This window comes from Ictidomys tridecemlineatus, chromosome 7 (genome assembly GCF_052094955.1).
Source record: "Ictidomys tridecemlineatus isolate mIctTri1 chromosome 7, mIctTri1.hap1, whole genome shotgun sequence".
In the NCBI taxonomy this organism is placed as follows: Eukaryota; Metazoa; Chordata; class Mammalia; order Rodentia; family Sciuridae; genus Ictidomys; species Ictidomys tridecemlineatus.
In genome coordinates this window covers 177,581,126-177,602,057 of record NC_135483.1, presented here as the reverse complement: position 1 = coordinate 177,602,057, position 20,932 = coordinate 177,581,126, and the positions used below count along the sequence as shown (strand labels likewise).

The window sequence follows — 20,932 nt, the reverse complement described above, 5'->3', positions numbered from 1 at the left end:
ACTCAAGTGTAATTTTTTTTTCAATAACAGCAAACCTAGGAATTGGGGGAAACTTTACATAGTGAATCTTTGTTCTATGTAAATTTTTTACTTTGACCTAGACTTCCATTCCTATGGAGACATAGGTTGAGTTTTAGCCATAAAGGGGGACAAGACTGAGGAAGACAAAAGCAGTAGGGACAGAAGAAGGTGAAGAAGAGGGCAAAGTTAAAAGGAAAAGTCACAGGTTTTTTTCTCAGCGGTGATTAGCTTAAAGCCCACAGCTTAGACTGTTGGCAGGCAGGTAGCCGTCTCCATGGTAACAACAAGAGCAGCAGAGTTATCAAAATGTGGTAAGTTGCAAAAACCAGATGGTAAAAATCACTGTTTTTGCTCGTAGAGCAAAAGACCCAGTGCATTTCCTATTGTTATTATTTTCCTAGACAAGTCAGGTTTAAGAAAGGAGAATTGAAAATCCTTGTTTTTGCAACCACAATAACAAAAAAGTTATAAAGGTGTTAGTGGAACATTTCTTTTGCTCCTTTTAAAAATGGAATATTAGATTCACAAACTTAACATTAATCAGGAATTGTTAAAACTTGAAAGCAGGATATCCAAGTTCCTCCAGAATACCAAATGTCCTCAAATTTAGGACAAACAAGGTCCAGCGGATTTTAGGTCATTCAGAATCTTTTGAGTTAGGCACAAACAGATCTTGCTGCTTCGTCTTTCTGCCTTGCTAGAACATCTGGCCCTGAGAATATCATGAGTTATTGAAGAATGTCAGTTGAAGGAAAAACATAGGACATCTCAGATAGCTGAATTTATTATGGGTGTATCAATGTCTTTTTGGAAAGCAGGATGGTAAACCTGACCTCCATTCCGGGTGAATGCTACAGATGGAGAAGGTCTCCTTTCCAAGCTCCCGTGTTTTGAATTTTTTTTTTTTAATTTTTATTTTCCACATTTGTCATTGGTGCATTTAGTTGGTTGTACATAATGGTGGGATTTGTTATACATTCATACATGTGCATAATCTAACTATAATTTTAGACAACATCATTCCCAATATTCCCTATTTCTCTCCCTTCCTCCCTTCCCCCCGTCCCTTTCCTCTACTCTACTGATCTCCCTTCTATTTTCATAAGATACTCCCCACCTTTATTTTCTTTATAATCTCTAGCTTCCACATATGAGAGAAAGCATATAAACCTTGACTTTCTTTGGTTGGCTTATTTCACTTAACATAATGTTCTCAAGTACCATCCATTTTCCTACAAATGACATAATTTCATTCTTCTTTATGGCTGAATAAAACTCTATCATATGTATATAACACATTTTCTTTCTCATTCCTCCATTGATAGACACCTAGATTGGTTCCATTGTTTGGTTTTTGTGAATTGTGCTGCTATAATTTTAAACTCTTGGGAATTGGGTCCATTTATTTCTCTCAGGAACATGAATAATAGTTGTGTTGTTCATTAATATTTAGTTTAAAATGTAGATTTTTATTATCTACGTCTCTATATTGAACTTGAAGTTAAACCAGCTTGAAATAGTCATGCCTGCACAAATGTCAAATTCATGCTGTAAAATTCTGCAGGAGACACCATGAATTTGATGATCTATTCTAAATTAGTCTAAACTGGAGACATTAGCTAGACACCAGTTATAAAATGGAATTGCAATTGTTTTGTGTGTCTTTGGTGTTGGGGCAATGGAACTCAAGGGCTTACACATGCTAGGGAAATACTCTACCCCTGAGTTACATCCTCAGACCTAGAATTGTAATTTTTTTTAAATGCCACCACCATCTCAAATATTCATCATATTGGATACTCTGGAAAAATACAGTCTGAGATGGGATGGTATAGTAATCATATTTCACATAGTAAGCTTGATAAATACTTGATTAATGTTAATTATGAAAATGCCTCATTCCATGTATTTGGAGACTTGGACATTTTGTCATGATACAAAAACAACCGTTACTTAGGAGTCATTCATCTTTGGAGGCAGCTAACACTTTCTCCTTCTTACAGTACATGAAGATGATGGGTGTGAACTCCTGCAGTCATTTTTTTGCCTGGCTTATAGAAAGTGTTGGATTTTTACTGGTTACCATCATCATTCTCATCATTATACTCAAGTTTGGCAACATTCTTCCTAAAACAAATGGGATCATTTTGTTCCTGTATTTTTCGGACTATAGCTTCTCAGTTATTGCCATGAGCTATCTTATCAGTGTTTTCTTCAACAACACCAATATTGCTGCTCTGATTGGAAGCCTCATCTACGTCATTGCTTTCTTTCCATTTATTGTTCTGATTACAGTTGAGGATGAGTTGAGCTACGTAGTGAAAGTATTCGTGGTAAGTCAACTGTCTGAATGGCCAGTGTATGAGATGAATAGGTTCCCCCCTACCCCTTTCTTTTTATTCTCAAGCTTGAAGTTCACTTATCTAAACTTAGAAACTCATTGATAGCAAAGTAAGCTTAAGAGTCATGATAGTTTTCCTACATGGTTGCATATCATACAAGCATAAGACTATGAAAAAGAAATCTTTTCCCCCACACTTTCCTGAGCCATAACAAGTATTGCTGTTTAAAAAAGTTCCTGAAAAAAAGAACCGTTAAAATGGAATAGATCATGTTTTAGAATCATCAAGAAATGTTTTGGAGCCTATGGTATTGGAACAATTCTTATATGAATAATTGTCATGGTTTTCATGACAAAATATAGCTTATAGGTATAAAGACAAATGCATAGGCAACATGTATCAACTTTGAAATCTTTTTCTGCCTTTTCATTCAAAAGAACTAAATTAATTTGAGAATAAAGATTATTGAGTTTAAAATTTAGGAGGAAGAAGCAAGTTTCATCATATTAAAACACTGCTGTTTATGGACCTACTAATGAATAACTTTCATCCATCATTGAATACCTTGGATTTAAACAGAATTTAAATTTGTAATTTGTGGCAGTTAACAGTATCCAACCAATTGATATTTTAGTAAACGTTCATTCATGATATTTCTTTTTCCTGAAATAAATTTACAAAGTGAAAACATCTTCTGGCCCCTAATATTTTCATTTAATTTTGGTCTCAATACTATGTTACTATGTAATGACCTACTTTTAAAATTGCTGAGTCATATTTAATAAATTTGAATATATTTTTTGGATTTGTAACAAATATTTTTCAAGTCTTAATTTCTTGATGTGTTTTCTGCTACTCTGCCTCCTCCTCATCTCCCCTTCTCCCCCAGTTGTAGTTTGCTTGGTAATGGACTTGTGTGTTTTAAGTGTACTTACAGATGAGCATCAATGCTACCTATACAAATGTCCCACATTTTAAGTCTATTAAGGTCCATCTGGGTGAAGTGTATGAACTATCGCTGCTGTTTATTTTCTTCCCAGAGCCTGCTGTCCCCAACAGCATTCAGCTATGCAAGCCAATATATCGCACGCTATGAAGAGCAAGGTGTTGGTAGGTTCGCTTTCTTTAAAATTAGGTTTTACCTCTCACAGCTGTGACAAGTGTCACAGAAGAATAACATCTGTGTTCACTTTGTAGGTCTTCAGTGGGAAAATATGTACAGTTCTCCTGTCCAGGATGACACCACCTCATTCGGCTGGCTATGCTGTCTAATCCTTGCAGACTCTTTCATTTATTTCCTTGTTGCTTGGTATGTCAGGAATGTTTTCCCAGGTATGAACATTGCTCCTACAGACATATGCCTTTTATGGTTGTCATGATTGTAAGTCAACTAATGTATATGTTCTAACAGTTTTTTTCACCATATGTCATCTTCAAAACAATCCTCAAATCCCAAAACTAACCAAAATTTTTGGAGATAATGCACTGCTGAATTTCGTCTTTGATAGGCTTTTTTTAAATGGGGTAAATTAAGAAGCATGCAACAGTGGCAAATCAACCCAAGTTTTCCAAATAAAAGTGTGAGACAGTACTCAGCCTAAAGAAGAATGAAATTATGGCATTTGCTGGTAAATGGATGGGGCTGGAGAATATCATGCTAAGTGAAATAGCCAATTCCAAAAAAACCAAAGGCGGAATGTTTTCTCTGATATGCAGATGCTAACTCACAATAAGAGGGGGTGTTAGGGAAAAACAGAGGTACTTTGGATTAGGTAGAGGGCAATGAAGGGAGGGGAGGGAGTATGGGAGTAGGAAGGAGAGTAGAATGAATTGGACATTATTACCTATGTGCATATATGATTACACAAATGGTGTAACTCTACATCACATACAACCAGAAGAATGAGAAGTTATATTCCATTATGTATGATATATCAAAATGCATTCTACGGCATGTATAATTAATTAAAACAAATAAAAATATCTTTAAAAAATGTATGAGATAGTGAAAGGCAAAAGCCAAGTCTCTAATTCTAAGGACAACTGACCAGACTCAAGTGGAAGACTAGCTGGGCTCCCTTTCTATTTCTCCAGTGGTCATCGTTTCTAATATGCTTAAGTGCTTTTCCATTAAGTTTTATTTATATTTGTACGTTTTAATTCTAGAAATGAATGAAACAGTTTGATTTCATTTGCATAAAACTTCTCTAAGTAATGAGTATGTAGAGATAGAAAGCAGATCGGCAATTGCCTGGGACTAGGGGAAGAGCACAGAACTTTCTGGAATTACAGAAATGTAATAATACTGGATTGTGGTGATGCTTATACAACTTTATAAAAAACCACCTAAGTGTACACTTTCATTATGTAAATTTTATGGTATGTAATCGTACCCCAATGAAGCTGTTTAATAAAAAAATGAAGAGAGATTATATTCTTGACTTTGTATCCTGAGACTTCCTTTTAGTTTTTATATAATATCAATAAAAAGAAAGTGGGCTGGGGTGTACTTCAGTAACAGAGTGCTTGTCTCACATGCATGAGGTTCTGGGTTCAATCCCCAGCACTGAAAACTAAAATAAAAATTAAAAAATGCAAAGGAAGTTATTTCCTGAACCATACATAGTATTCTATTATCTAGTTCCTGATAGTTATCTTAAAAATCAATTAATAATCACTTTTCCTAATATATTCTTATTACAGGGACATATGGTATGGCAGCTCCATGGTATTTTCCAATCCTTCCTTCCTATTGGAAGGAGCGATTTGGCTGTGCAGAGGTGAAGCATGAGAAAAGCAATGGTCTTATGTTTACCAACATCATGATGCAGAACACCAACCCATCTGCCAGTAAGACAAGTAGGTCAACATGCATTATTATAGATAAATGATATAAAAATTACAAGACCAATAGTTTTAATCATGTTTTTCTAAATGGCAAAATTATCATCCTTTTAGTCATGGATGAATAGGTCTACACATATGTGTTTGGACTCTTATGGGGGATTGAATTGTGGCTTTTTCTGGCCTCATTAGCTCTGTTGGTTAGCATATGGTGCTAATTAGGCCAAGACTGTAGATCCCTTTGTGGTCCAGTTAGACTCACACAGAGGAAAATTTTGTTCCTTGGCCACAGTCTGCACCCCTAATTCCAGCCATCTGCCACCGGTCATAAGGAGTAACCAAGTAAAAAATAAGGGTAATTTAGTATAACTCATCACTATTGCTAGAAAATAATGCAAAGCTTATATCTTGCTGACATTGGGTGAGTGGTGTCATCTTTATAAGGTAAGGATGACCCAGGTAACCTGTCTATTGTGATGTCTGAAGAAATAGGGAGTAATTAATGAACTGGATTCTGTAAACCAGAGATCCAAGCTAGCCTTGCATCTGTAAAAATCACAATTTGTAGACATTTATCTGTAAACTGGTATCATCCCACCCAAACAGAGGACAAAGCCTCAGACTTAGCTTTTGAATATTCAGGATCCATTAAAGAAGGAGAATTTAGGATTATAAAGCTGCATTTTGGAATTGCTTTTTCCAATAGAGGTCCCTTAGAGATATAAACCTTAGAGAATGTGGTTTCCCACCTCATTCATTTTGTAACCAAGTAAGAACCAAGTAAGAACTGTAATAAATCATTTGTTTATGGGTTTTCTTTCTCAGAACATTGTAGTGTCTAATTGTTATTGAGAAAAGTCTAGCTCTGGCTGTATGTTCTTATTGGTGAACTTTCAACACTTCCTTTGATTTCTCTTTAGGTCCTGAGTACATGTTCCCCTCCAACATTGAGCCAGAACCTAAAGATCTCCCAGTAGGAGTTGCCCTGCACGGAGTCACAAAGATCTATGGCTCCAAAGTCGCTGTTGACAACCTCAATCTGAACTTTTATGAAGGGCACATTACTTCTTTATTGGGACCCAATGGAGCTGGGAAAACCACTACCATGTATGCTATTTCCAACAGTTACTATCATGGGATCATTTTATAAAACATATTGCTCTTTTTGTAAATTAATGTCTTTTTATTAAAAAAATAAGTTACTACATTTTCTAGATAAAATAAGATGGTTCAACTTATATCCTATAGAATAGAATCTAAATCAGAGGTCCTAAGCTCTGAACTCAAAGCCTAGATTGGGCCCACCAGATAAGTGCATTTGTTCCACCTAGTTTGGGCCTCCTCGATACAGCTTACAATGTTTAATTTTGGTGCAAATATTTTAAAATGAGGAGTTTCCTAACAGAGGCAAATACTCTTGGCATGTCTTAGGTAATAAGAAGTTCCGCAACATTAAGTGCACATTCTTAGGCAGGGACATTGTTTGTAGCTCATTGAGGGTTATTCTCTTAAAGGGAACATTTGCTTTCAGGTTGTTCCTTGGGCTCCACTAATCTTCACTACTTCGTCCATCCAGTCTGTTTCATTTATTTGGATTTCTAGTATGGTCCTTGTGTAAGATTGAGTTTGCACATCCTGGTGTGAACACACACAGCCCCTGCTGCTCCATCACAGGAAATCCTTAACTTGATTCATAAAGAAACAGAAGAATCACCAGCTATCAGATATAAATCAAAAAGGCCAGAGGCAGTACAGGGGCTGTCTTTTCTCACTCATCTCTTAAGTTGTAGTTTCCTATGTCAGAATTGAGGACAGATTCAAATGTGTGAAAGTGACATTTACATGTGTGTGTGTGTGTGTGTGTGTGTGTGTGTGTGTGTGTGTGTTTGATTCTCCTCCACTGCTCTTAGCTGCACAGTCAGTGCTATGGATACTCTAGCCTTTATTTAAGAAAATGTGTCAGTTGTTGCACATCTTATTTCCAAGCACTGTAAGTAATCTTGGTGACTGCCAAAAGACTGCAAATGATAATTTTTTCATAAATAAAAGGGATAGAGGAAGGTCATGGAAAGAGTGAACATATAGCCTCTCTTATTTGCATGACCTGTTTAAAGCTAGAGTTGACTTTCTAATAAGAATACAGGGCTTAAAAGGCAAGATTTCTAATAGGAAATAAGAGGCCAGTGAGGAAAAAGAATAGAGAAGACATTTAAAGAGGCTGTGATTTAAACTGAGGCTGCCCCATTTTATTGTTCTGAATATAAAATTTTAAATATGAATAATTAATATGCTATTTGTATCTCAATACATTTTTATGGGTGAGTTGCATATTCTGTTGGTTCTCTATTTAATCCAAAGGCATTTATTGCAAGGCCCTGGTTAGAGAATGGTGAGAAGGCAGTCCTTTCCCTGACCCTATGGAGTTTGCATATAATGGAGGGAAGAGATGGGTATTAAGTAATTGCTCAATGGGGAAAATCTAAGGTGGGAATCTTCTAGTCACGATGTACAGAATGGGACTGCAGATAACCAAAGTATATGGGAAGAAGCCATATACATTGGAAGCTCACAGCCATGGGCTAGGCATGTGGTGATGGTTGCTGGTTCCATGGTAGTAACTGTAAGAATAGAGAAATGTGAGTGTGGTAAGAAGGCTAAGATAGGAGGTTACCACAGTGATGGATTTCAGGCTGGTGCAACTTATGCATGAATTTATCACACAAGGAAATAGATAAGATCATTGAAGATGCAGGCTTGAGGGCAAAGATCCTGTTGATTTTGAGGACTCTCTAGGGCATTTCATGGAGAAGTGGTGTGTAAATGCCTGGTCCATACCTCATTTATCATTCCTTCATTTCCAGCTCCATGTTGACTGGACTGTTTGGTACCTCTGCGGGCACCATCTTTGTGTATGGAAAAGATATTAAAACAGACCTAGACTCTGTTCGGAAGAACATGGGGGTCTGCATGCAGCATGATGTCTTGTTCAGCTACCTCACTACTAAAGAACACCTTCTCTTATACGGCTCCATCAAAGTTCCTCACTGGACTAAAAAGCAGCTGCATGAGGAAGTGAAAAGGTGAGTCATGACAGGAACAAGAACATGCACAGATACAGAGCTTGGTCAGGTTCTAGAGATCATAGCAATAGGAAATGTTTCCCACAAACAATTGGTTTCTAGTTTTTCTACTTCTCTGCTTATATCCATTTAATGTCATTAACTTCACCAACTGGTTGTACTGAAATTGTTTCACTCTCTTTCCTTCTAACATCTATATTTCCCCTAATCCTATTTTTAATCTCCATGGGTACCACACTGGTCCCAGCCCCCAGACTGAGCTCTTGGCTTCTACTCTTCCATCACACATACAATCTGTTCTTTCAAGAGCAGACAGGGTGATATTTTTCAACTGCAAATCAGACCATGTCACTCCTGTGTGACCCTGAAGTGACTTCCTGTCACGCTCAGCATAACCCTCAATAATGTCATTATTAAGGCCTATGAGACACTGCATGTCCTGCCCCCAATGTCCCTTCTGATTTCATTTCCTTCTCTGGCCTCCCACTCATTCTGCTCTGGCGTGCTGGCCTGTTAGCTTACTGACTCTCCCATCAACCAATAGCACTTCTCTCCAGACCACCATTTGACTTACTCCTGGTCAAATGTCCACTCTTCTACTTTCTGCTCAAACCTTCCCTTCTCTGAGGTGACAGCCACATGTAAAATAGATGCCTAACATAGCATGCCCCAGGCACTCCTTATCTCACATACCCTGCTTTATTTTTTTATTGTACTTATCACCACGTGGCACATTACAGACTTGCTTATTGACTGGATTTACCCCATCCCTCCTGATACACTCATGTGTATTAGAATACAATCTCTTTATGAGTAGAAACTTTACCTACTCACTTCTTTTCTCCAGTACTTAAAACATGATCTGGCACAAAATTCAAACTGTTCAATTCGATAGGCAGATATTCTGAGTATTTGTCAAATGAATGAGCTATATATTGCCTTGTGTTTTCTCTTAATATCAATTTTTGTATGGTCCACTATATGATATATAATAAGCTTTTGGAATTCTCAATGACACCTTCCTGAGCACATGATAGCTGCTTAGTGAATGCTAATATTCTAGTAGCCTATCTGTAAAATGTAACCACTGTACATCATTTTTGAAGAACATTAAAGGACACTGGACTGTATAGCCATCGTCATAAGAGAGTTGGAACATTGTCAGGAGGAATGAAGAGGAAGCTATCGATATCCATAGCTCTCATTGGTGGATCCAGGGTAGTAATTTTGGATGAACCATCTACAGGAGTTGATCCATGTTCTCGTCGAAGTATATGGGATGTTATATCCAAGAACAAAACCGGTATGAGTACTTTCTTGTGACTTCTCCACTCAGCAGTCATAACTGTGCCCTTTGGGATTCACAAAATCAAGGCAAAGCCTTTTCTGTTTATAATATCTTTTAAATGTCTGACATGGTATTTTTTCCCAAGTTTCTCTCCTCTCAGCTAAACTTCTAGGTCAATTAGTTTATATCTATCTAATGCCCACTGTGAGTGGGGCACTTAACTGGCCTTTTTGAGAGCCTGTAAATCCACCAGAAGTTCCAAGGTCTGCCTAGAGGAGCTCAGAATCTAATTAGAGATACCAAACATACACAAATGAAAATAAACTGAAAACAGACTAAATAAGTGCTAACAGGATGTGAAGCAAAGGAGTAATCAGAGTAGAGTGGATTAATCAGAGAGGAATACTCAAAAAGTCTTTAAAATTATTGCTTTTTTCATAGTGAAGAAATGAAGGAGAGAGAGGGTGTTGGGGGTGGTGGGGAGACAGGGAGAGAAATGCCAAATGTAGCCACAGGAATAAAACACAGAGAGTTGCTAATGCCCGTATAGCCAATGATGGACTTTTACCCAGATAGCATCATAAATGCTTATTTGCTGCCATCCTGTAGGAAAAACATCCCCCAAATATTTAAGCACATCTATTCTGAATTTCCTTTTGATTATTTTAGAAGTTTCTTCTAGTCAATTTTTTTTCGAGTATCTTGCAAAATGTGACTCTTCTCACATGTCACAGAATTTACTCTTGCTAATTCTGGTCTTGGGAATTGTATCTTGCTTTCTCATTCTCTGTTGCTCTCGACTGTACTATTTTCAAGCCAGAACAATCATCTTGTCAACGCACCACTTGGATGAGGCTGAAGTGCTGAGTGACCGCATTGCCTTCTTGGAGCAGGGGGGACTCCGGTGCTGCGGGTCCCCGTTTTACCTCAAGGAGGCCTTTGGGGATGGGTATCACCTCACACTCACCAAGAAGAAGGTTGGTATGAGAGAAAGTATACCACACTGAGGATTATATATTAATTTGTATGCAAAACAGAGGCGGACTCTCACTGACTTCATTCATTGCTAAAATTCATTAAGATGCTAGCTCAAACCTGAGTAAGCATCAGAATCCTGGAGGTCTCCAGTAAGACCTCAGATTTCTGGTCCTACCCCTGATCCATTAGATATGAGTTGAGACTCCAGAATTTGCTAAATTTCCAAGTAGTTCCCAGGTGATGCTGCTGGTGGTGGTTGGGGACATGGCACATGAAGTATCAAAGTCTAGGTGAACTTAGTGATACCCTGTCTCAAAATAATAAATAAAAAGGGCTAGGATGTAGCTCAGTGGTTAGGTGCCCCTGGATTCAATCCCTAGTTTAAAAAAAAAAAAAAAGGAAAAGATCAACTAAGTCTAGGTAAGAACTGATCTCCACCTTAAGGTTACTGAAGGAATATCAGCCTTTTACCTTCCCTAGCATTTCAACCTGTAAAATGAAGTTTAAATTTTCTGGCTTATCAAAAGCCAATGAAGAGAATATGAATAAATATGAATAAATCTCTGATCAAGACTTCTTGAGTACAGAGTGGAGACTAATACAGGTCAGTGGAGCTTTGGAGCTTTTACTTTTTGTGTGTGTATGTGTGCCACAGATTAAAATGAGGGGCATTTAACCACTGAGCCATATCCCCAGCCCTTTTTATTTTTTTATTTTGAGACAGGTTATCACTAAATTGCTTAGGGCCTCACTAGGTTGTTGAGGCTAGCTTTGAACTCGTGATCCTCCTGCCTCAGCCTCCCGAATTGCTGGAATTACCGTGCACCAAGTGCCCAGCAGAGCTTTTACACTTTTTAGAGAACAAAAATGCTGACTAAGAATACCTCTGTCACCTCACAGAGCATATGATTGTGTAAGATATGTATAAGAACTCAAATGCCAAATGAACTAAGATATGTGTAAGAACCGAAATGCCAACTGAAATGCCAATTAAGCACAATTTGACTACCACTATTTATTTTAATATCTGAATCACCTTGATGTGACTTCCAAGATATGATAAGTAATTCATTATTATATTCATTAATTCATTCATAAATTCATGTAGTAGGGGCAAAATTATGCTTTATGCTGCCCTCAAATCCTGTGCTCGGCGATCAGGATTCATCACTGAACTGAGGCTATTAAAATTTGTGGCCTCAGTGGGGTGTATACTCTGGTGGAGTCAGAGAAATTTATATGATACAATCAATAAGTAAATGAATGTGTTATCAATTAGTAAATCACTTAGTATGTTTATTTCTATGTATACTATAGAAATAAACCAGGAGAGGGAAGAGGGAATGCTGAGGGGTCCAGTTGTGAAGTGGGGCAGTAAAAGAAGAGTTTTCTGAGAAAGCGACAGTTGAGCCATGAGTTGGAACTGGAGAAAGAAGGGGACATGCTGCTCTGTGTGGCAATGACAAAGCTCCTGAGCAGGACGCATGGGAGGCAAAAGTGCTCTAGCAACACCATCAAAAGAGTCCACTGGAGTAAAGTAAGAGAAAGGAAGGAGATGGGCTGTGAGCTTGGAGAAGGGGCAAGGTGGGGTGGGAGAACGAGGCAGGCAAAACAGGGACTTACAGACCACTGCAGAGTCCCCAGGTGGGACAGGGACCCACCAGGTGGTGTGGGATCCAACTCAGCTCTGGAATGACCCCAATGAACTCGTCGCCCTCTGATTAGGGGCTTTGATCACTATAGTGCATGAAGCAAAGTGTTTAACTTCTGTTTTACTTTCAGAGTCCAAATCTGGATGCAAATGCAATATGTAACACCTCGGCCGTGACAGCCATGATCCGATCGCACCTCCCAGAAGCCTACCTCAAGGAGGATATCGGGGGAGAGCTCGTGTATGTGCTCCCTCCATTCAGCACCAACGTCTCAGGAGCCTACCTGTCACTCCTAAGAGCACTGGATGAGGGCATGGGCGACCTCAACATCGGGTGCTATGGCATTTCAGACACCACTGTAGAAGAGGTACATGAGGACATTTCTTTATTTCTTAAAGTTGTTATAACTGGCTCTCCCCTGAGAATAAATGCATGCAGCTTTTTAAAAACAAAATAAATCTTTTAGCATAAATGTTTCACAAAATCAGAAAAGCTTAGAATGCTTTCTGTACGATTCCTATGGAAGACTGATTTAAAATGTCACCTCAACTACAGAATACCCATCTTTCTATATACAAGAATATTCTCCTCAAGTCAGAGGAGAAATAGTTGTCTCAATAAATGTGATAAAAAGTTACAATCAAAATTAAGCTTAGAAACTAGAAGAAATATGTATGTTTTATGCCAATCAAGTGATCTGGCTTCTTTTTCTAGGTCTTTCTGAACTTGACTAAGGAATCACAAAAAAATAGTGATATGAGTCTTGAGCACCTAACTCAAAAGAAAATTGGGAATTCCAGTGCCAATGGCATCTCAACTCCTGATGATTTATCTGTGAGCAGCAGCAACTTCACAGACAGAGACGGTAAAATATAAAGTAGATATTTTGCTTAATTCCTAGAAATGAGAAAAATCACAGGACAATCTTGAAGTTTTCTTGCAATTTGACTTTTAAGTTTCATTGTAGATGTGAAAATAAAATTGCCAAAGGCAACACAAGTTTCCTTTCTAATATACAAAAATTAGTCAGAACAAACCAAATTCTCTATTTCAAAAATACTTTGAAGAATGCGGAAGAATGCCCTTGATAAGGGTGGCGCTGGGTATTCTTTCTATTCATGGCAAGTGGTTTTCACTGCAGTTTCAGATTTGTGCCAATACGGGAAGATTCTTCTGGTAACTGGTACTACCCATCAATGTACTAGGTTATCTTGTAAGGTAGTTCATGCCCAGTTAATAGATGTGTACCAGTGGAGGCAATAAAAATGGGGTGGGGGAAGAATCATCACTTTTATAGCACCTCTCTGGAAAGCAAATCTAACATCTTCTCGTCTGAGTCACTCAAGGACCAAGAAAATACTTTGGGAGGAATATCTCTGAATTGATTAAGTTGGACTTGATGGCTAAGTATCTGTAATAGCAGGTTTCCCCCCTCAATTCTTTTATCTTTGAAAAACCATGTTTCTTGACATGATTTTGAGGGGTTGAATTCTTCTAAAAAAATAACTTTTATTGCCACTTAGTCTCTTTCTGACAGTTAATTTATACCTCTGGAAACACTATTTACTTATGGAAGAATGTAGTAAAATGATATATAAATTATGGAGCAGTCATTTCAATAGTTTGCTTAAATGGGGAAAATTCTCTAGGAACAGAACTTTTAATTAAACATTCGCCTGTCTCTAAAACTCAGAAAAGATAATCTCTGATGTTTGTATAACTCCGGAATTTGAGTCTGTCCTCAAATTTGTCCTCTGACACATTTCTCGTTTATCACCTTTTGTGGACTATAATTGTAGAGTCCACGGAATTGAGGACTTTGATTAGACAATGGTCATCTGCTTCAGGAAGTAAATGCTACATATTTGCCTCTGCATTTGTCTCATAATTTGAAACTATTCTTTAGTCAAAACGTTCCCCTCCTTGACATTATCTTTGAGAAAGCACATTTACTCCATTTGATACACCTGTAAGTCATCCACATGTAATTTCTCAAGAAACAGAAAAGCATACTAATTAACTCAAAATATTCAGCGACTTCTACAATTCCCTTTTGCAGAGATATGAGTTTGCATTTTAAACTTGTTCCCTCTGTTTAATTGGAATTCATTTTAAATTAAGCAGCTTTGTATTTTTTCTTATCAGCTAAATGAAGATCATGATTTTTGTGCAGCATAATTTGTGATGGAAAATTAAAAATATACACAGTGTTGACGAATACCGTCATCTTATCACATGTGAAGGCATGCTTGGTGGCAGGCATGAGGATGAGATATTTGAGCCTACTTTTTTTTAGAAGGAGCTGCTGGAAATATTAGCCATAAGAGCTCAGTAGAGGGAACAACAGTTTTGGCCTCCACAGCTGCCCTGATTCTCAGAAGCCATAGAATTTTCTTAGCATCTGAAGAGCATTTCAAAATGTGTTTGGGGTAGTGAGGAGAAAACGTTCTTTTAAGTGAGGTCTTTTTTTTTTTTTGAGATACAAATAAAAATTGAATTTCAAAACACCATAATTATTCCAAATTTCTAAAGAGAATTTGATGAACAAGTGGTTGAACTAGAATTATACTTCAGAGAAGAGGATTCCTTTTTCCTACACTTGGGGTAAATTCATTGGGCTTCACGTTAGAATTAGAGACAATTGGACTTATAAGCACTAAAATTACTATGCATATATTTAGGACTATTTTGTGCCTCATGAATTATAATTTTTAAAGTACTTTTATATATATTCTAGGAGATGCATATTAAATCTGTTCTCAATTTGAGACTCAAGGCCCAGGCTGACAAATGAATTGTTAAACCTCCAATCTAAATATTTAAAATAAAAGCTTTTCCTACCACACCACATCTTATCATCCATCCGTAGTTTCTGCAGTGACTTATTATTAGATTTATTAAGATTTCCCAGAATAGGCTGGGAATGTAGTGCTTGCCTCTTATGTACTAGGTTCTAGGTTCAATCCTTAGCATTGGAAAAAAAAAAAAAAAGAGCTCTTAGAACCATATCAAATCTCTTTTCCTCAACCAGACAAAGTCCTGACAAGAGGAGAGAGGCTGGACGGGTTTGGACTGTTAATGAAGAAGATCCTAGCTATTCTCATAAAGAGGTTTCACCATACTCGAAGGAACTGGAAAGGCCTCATTGCCCAGGTTGTTCTCCCCATCGTCTTTGTGACCACTGCCATGGGCCTGGGCACGCTGAGAGATTCCAGCAACAGTTATCCAGAGATCCAGATCTCCCCCTCTCTTTATGGTACCCACGAACAGACCGCCTTCTATGCGTGAGTTTCTTTTCATAAACCAAAAGAACATCCCAAACTGCTTCTAGGGGTGTGGCTGGACCTTCCTGGATGCCATGGAAAGCAGAAACATAAAGAACATAGGAGCTGCAGTATCTGGTTCTATTAAGAGAATGGACAGTTTGACTTATTGCAATATATAACTTTAATTGCCAACAAATAGCTTATTAAAATTTTTGCAAAAATAATGTTACGCTAGATATGTGTTTTAATGACTATCAAGAAATCCATGATGTATGTGGCCTCCAAGTCTGTTGTATTATATAGCACATAACATTTTATTGTTCTGACAAATGATACAGAACATCACAGTTCTATGTAATGTAACATGACATATACAACAGGTGACTATTAGAAGAACAATATGCATGTGACTATTAGAAGAATATTAAGACACGTGCATATTTTTTTCTAGGACCTTTTACCCCTGGAGACAGACTTTCTTTGATTTTTAAGTAAACAGTCTTTCAGTTGACATCATTTCATGTCTTCAAATTGTTAATGAACATCAATTTAATATGGGAGACTAGTAGAAGACCATGGATTTGATTCCATTTTTTAATATTGCAGGAATTCTCACCCAAGCACAAAAGGACTAGTCTCAGCAATGTGGGATTTCCCGGGCATTGACAATGTGTGTCTGAACAGCAGTGATTCGTAAGTGGTCCTTGCTCTTTTTCTTTCATTTCAAACAAACCCAGTTTATGTGCGTGCATGTATGTGTGCTTTATTTGTGAACTGCTCTCAGGGGTATCTGTGTTTAACATATTTTATCCATTTCCTTTAGAGTGATCCTAGGCTTTGCTGTACTATAATAATGAACCATCAAATGCCTTATAATTTGTCTGCTCTTTTGTATACATACTTATATTTAACAGTCATGACCCTGTGCATTATTAATCCCGCTCTGCAAACCAAGGCTCAAAGGGACTAAGAAACTTGCCTAAAGAACTCTATAGATAGTGGGACTGGGTTTGTGGCTCAATGGTAGAGTGCTCACCTAGCAAGGGCGAGGCCTTGGGTTTGATCCTCAGAACCACATAAAAATAAATAAATAAATTAAAGATACTGTGTCCAACTACAACTAAAAAATATTTTTAAAAAACCTCTAGATAGTAGATGCATAGCTAACCCTGAGTCCTAAGTCTTGACTCCCAATTCCCTGGTCTTTGCACTATTTGATTTGTTTATTTAAACTATCAAAATAGTATATATGTCAATCTGAGCTTGGTAGCTTATTATGCTAAAGCATCCCCTACCTGTTAGAAGAGAGCATGAAGAGAGCAAGGAGAATAAAGGGAATAAAAAGCCTCATCCCACCAGAGCAAGACAATTTAATGTGCTTTGATCCCAACACTGTTTAATCAATAAATGCTCTCCCTCATCCCCCACCACCACAAAATGTCATATTTGGAGTATAAAAACTGGTAAATTGCACATAAGACTACACACCTATATTTAATACCAAGTGCTTCTTATATGCTTCTAGGTAAATATGAGAATAGACATACATACATTTCATTTTTATTTGTAGACGGTGTTTAAAGAAAGACAGTCTGGAAAGATGGAACACTAGTGGAGAACCTATCACTAATTTTGGTGTTTGTTCCTGCTCAGAAAATGTCCAGGTAAAATGGAATTTGGTATTAGCAAAGTAGAAAAAAAGGGAATAAATATCAAACCTTGAAAGATCTATCCAGGTTACCAAGGAGTCGTATAATTTCATTTTATGGAAGCTAGGAGCTCAGAGATATGGACCTGGGCAGCTCAAAAATATTGACTATGAGCTCCAAGTCACTGTTTTAGATCCAACTCAGGATAAATTTCCAAAGGAAACAAATTCTATGATGGTCTTTGTGGAAACCAACTAAAAATAAATTTCTGATCTCAGTTCACTTCTAAATGGAAAGCTGTATGTTTCACGGGACAAAATGAGACCATAACTGTCATATTTGAAAATACAGTGTGACGGCCACTGTAATGGTCAGTGGGGAAGTCAGTTATGGGTAAGTCTAGAGTGGAAGTCCATATATTTCCAAGCAACTCCTCCAGACTGCAAGAAAGAAATTACTTCCTGAAAGAGGAAAAATTACCCAACACTCACTTACTCTGTCTATATCCTATGAATACTGACTTTTGTTTTCCAAGCTTATTAGTTCACCAAACTTTTTTATTAATGCATTTTAATTATACAGAATAATGGGTTTCATTGTGTTATATTTGTGCATGCATCACATATTTAATTCACCGAACTTCTAAGAGAATCAAGTTCATTAGGGAAATTTAATGTTCCTGATTTGATCACTCTACGTGTATCCAAATCAAACATTGTACTCCATAAGCTTATATAATTATTATAGTAACTTTTGAAAAATTTTTAAAAATTTAAGAACATTGATGAAGATATCACTATTAATCCCTAGGGATCACTATGATATCGATTTTGTTACAGAGGTGGAATCTAGTGACATTTTATTCAAAGTGACAAATGTGTTGTATCCTGAACTTTGACATATGGTTGTACCATATTTTAGATTGGACATATTTTCAGTGACTACAATCCATTTTGGTGTTCTCATGCAAGTTAGCCACTAACAGTAAGAGCTGAGATCTGATAAGAGTTATTTGGAATCCTTGAATACTTAAAATTAGTCTTACATTTAGCAGTCAGAGTTTTTTAATCCCTCATCTAATTTAGCCGATTCCTAAAATTCTTTATATATTTCTTTAATTCACAGTAAAAGTCAGCTAAATTAATATTTAAAATTGGAAGCTGGGTAATTTTTATTAATCCAGAAAACATAGACTTCAAACATTTTTAACCTACATGTCAGTTTATTTTCAGCTGTTTAATAACAATGTGTCACTTTGCATAATTGGTGTTATGTATATCAGACATACTCTATGGATAAAGTCGAGTCCTAAGATTTTTGAAAGAAGAGAGTTAAAAAGGAAATCTGTAGAGTAGAAGGTGACATTGTAGTTGTATCAACATACAATAAAGAACTTACATTCAGATTATATATAACTCCTGCAAATCAGCAAAACAAAAGATTATGTAGTAGAAAAATTAGCAAAATAAATAGACATTGCACAAAGAGAATATCCAAATGGCCCAAAAGTACATGAACAGGTAATCATCAGGGAAATTCAAATTAAAACCACAAAGCAATACCATTCCACAATCACCAGTACAGCTAAAATGAAGAAGGAAAATTCCAAGTGTTGGCAAACATATACTCATGATGTCAATTTACTGTGTACAAATAATTTTTAAACTATCTGACAGTACATACTGGTGTGGAAAATATGCATTCCCTGGGGGACCTGCAATTACACATCTATTGTATTCCCATCAGAAATGTGAGGAGGCTGGGAGTGGTGGCACATCCCAGCAGCTCAGGACACTGAGGCAGGAGGATCAAAAGGTGAAAGCCAGTCTCAGCAACTTAATGTGGCCCTAAGCAACTTAAGTCTCAACAACTTAATGTGGCCCTGTCTCAAAATAAAAATTAAAAAAGGGTCAGGGATGTGGCTCAGTGATTGAACACTCCAGTTCTCACTGAGTTGCTTAAGGCCTTGCTAAATTGTTGAGGCTAGTCTTGACTCCAGAGCTGCTGGGATTATAGGCATACACTACTGTACCTGGCTCTCTGAATTTTTGAGAGAATTTTGTGGCATCTTTATGTTTAGTGTTATTCTCCAAAAACACTGCCTTGGTGGCAACTGAAAGAAATGTCACACATTTTTAAACTTATGTCCTTAACTTTACACAAATCCTAAACACATGTATATGCTCTACAGTGATAATAACTATTTATGCTAATTTCCTGGCCATAGGCAAGATGACCTCTTTTTCAAAGTTCTTTAGAGTCAAAGGACAGTTTTATCACACTTCACCAGGTGCAGTGATAGACAAATCAGAAGACTGAAACTCCTTGACATCATCTACTTAATCTGCATAGCACAAGCCGAAAGGAAACTAATTTTTAATTTCTTTTTCCAGGAATGTCCTAAATTTAACTATTCTCCACCTCATAGAAGAACTTATTCTTCCCAAGTAATTTATAATCTCACTGGGCACCACATGGAAAATTATCTCATATCAACTGCAAATGAGTTTGTCCAAAAAAGGTACAATACTCTACGACATATTTATTGCTTAGTAACTTTAATGGTAACTAACTTCTAAACTTGAGACAGTGGAGATGATAGTTGCAAATTTCTATTGATGATTTACATGGTTAAGCTCTTAGTGTTGTCTAAAGAGTCTCTTGTATTCAATAGTGTCTCTAAGACTAATTTGAGCAAACTAAAAAGCATTGGCTATTTTAGACTTCAAAATATATTAATAAACTTGTTTATTGTTTTTCTTAAAGGAAAAGAGAAATTGTTGACCAGATCATGTCTATTTGAAATGTTTGAAAGCATGATTTTTGTTAACAGTTGGCTTTAGTTCCAGTAAAAATATCTCAAAACTTAAAGTGTATCTGTGAGAGGACAAAGTGTCCGCCTGTGTAGCAAGGCCACATGCCTAAGCCACCTAAGCATTTACCAGGGATGAAAAGTTCTTGAGCTTCAAATCACTGTCGTGTTCTCCTTTCCTCCTTTGCTTCTAAAGATAATAATTAACATTCTCTGTAAAATAACTTTAAACTACAGATAAGCAAAAGGAAGAAAACACTATATTTCTTCCACCCGGATATAATCACTATTAATATTCTGATATAGATCCTTTCAGAAATTTTTAGGCATAGATATACAAGGAAATGTTTTCAATAAATGCAGGTTTTATTATAAACAATAAAATATTTTTATTTTCTATATTTGAATATCTTACAATAAGATATTTATTATAAATGAAATAGGTTTATTATAAACAAACAGTTCTAAAACCTCCCTTTCAAGAAGATAATTCAAATGTGAGTTGCATTGCACTATTATTTATGTAGGTGGACCCTAATTTTATGGGCATCCAAATTTGTCTACACTTGAAGTTACTACTTGGATTCAAAAAATCACATTTTTGTTTTTAGAATACCATGAACGGATAAGTAGTTAAATAAATTCAACTCACCTTCAAACATCTGAGAAAAAACATGGCACCAGAGAATAAACTAGGGAAAAAATGTTTGGGGTATAGAAGAAATTGGGCCTCTTGAAAAAAGATAACTGATGTTTTATTGCTCTATTATTAATTCCCCATAAATGAGTTTTAAGCACTAAAATTAAGACTTTTTTTAACATTATCATCTTATATTACTTACTGGTTTTTTAGCATTACAATTCTTATTACACATATAGAGCACAATTTTTCATATCTTTGTATATAAAGTATGTTCATGCAAATTCATGTCTTTATACATGTACTTTGGGGTTTTTTTGCATTACAATTCTTATTACACATATATACCATAATTTTTTG

General features: G+C 36.6%; 1 protein-coding gene across 1 annotated transcript in view; it reads left to right on the top strand.

Moving 5' to 3' along the window:
- Abca12 (ATP binding cassette subfamily A member 12) overlaps positions 1-20,932 on the top strand; it is a 120,173-nt gene that overhangs the window by 71,414 nt on the left and 27,827 nt on the right. The window contains exons 23-36 of the mRNA XM_078018480.1: positions 2,025-2,354; positions 3,404-3,473; positions 3,561-3,695; positions 5,067-5,222; positions 6,128-6,314; positions 8,069-8,287; positions 9,394-9,590; positions 10,392-10,552; positions 12,336-12,572; positions 12,920-13,070; positions 15,237-15,489; positions 16,078-16,164; positions 17,042-17,135; positions 19,514-19,641. Coding sequence (XP_077874606.1) covers positions 2,025-2,354; positions 3,404-3,473; positions 3,561-3,695; positions 5,067-5,222; positions 6,128-6,314; positions 8,069-8,287; positions 9,394-9,590; positions 10,392-10,552; positions 12,336-12,572; positions 12,920-13,070; positions 15,237-15,489; positions 16,078-16,164; positions 17,042-17,135; positions 19,514-19,641 — 2,405 coding nt within the window. The remainder of the gene's footprint in view (positions 1-2,024; positions 2,355-3,403; positions 3,474-3,560; positions 3,696-5,066; positions 5,223-6,127; positions 6,315-8,068; positions 8,288-9,393; positions 9,591-10,391; positions 10,553-12,335; positions 12,573-12,919; positions 13,071-15,236; positions 15,490-16,077; positions 16,165-17,041; positions 17,136-19,513; positions 19,642-20,932) is intronic.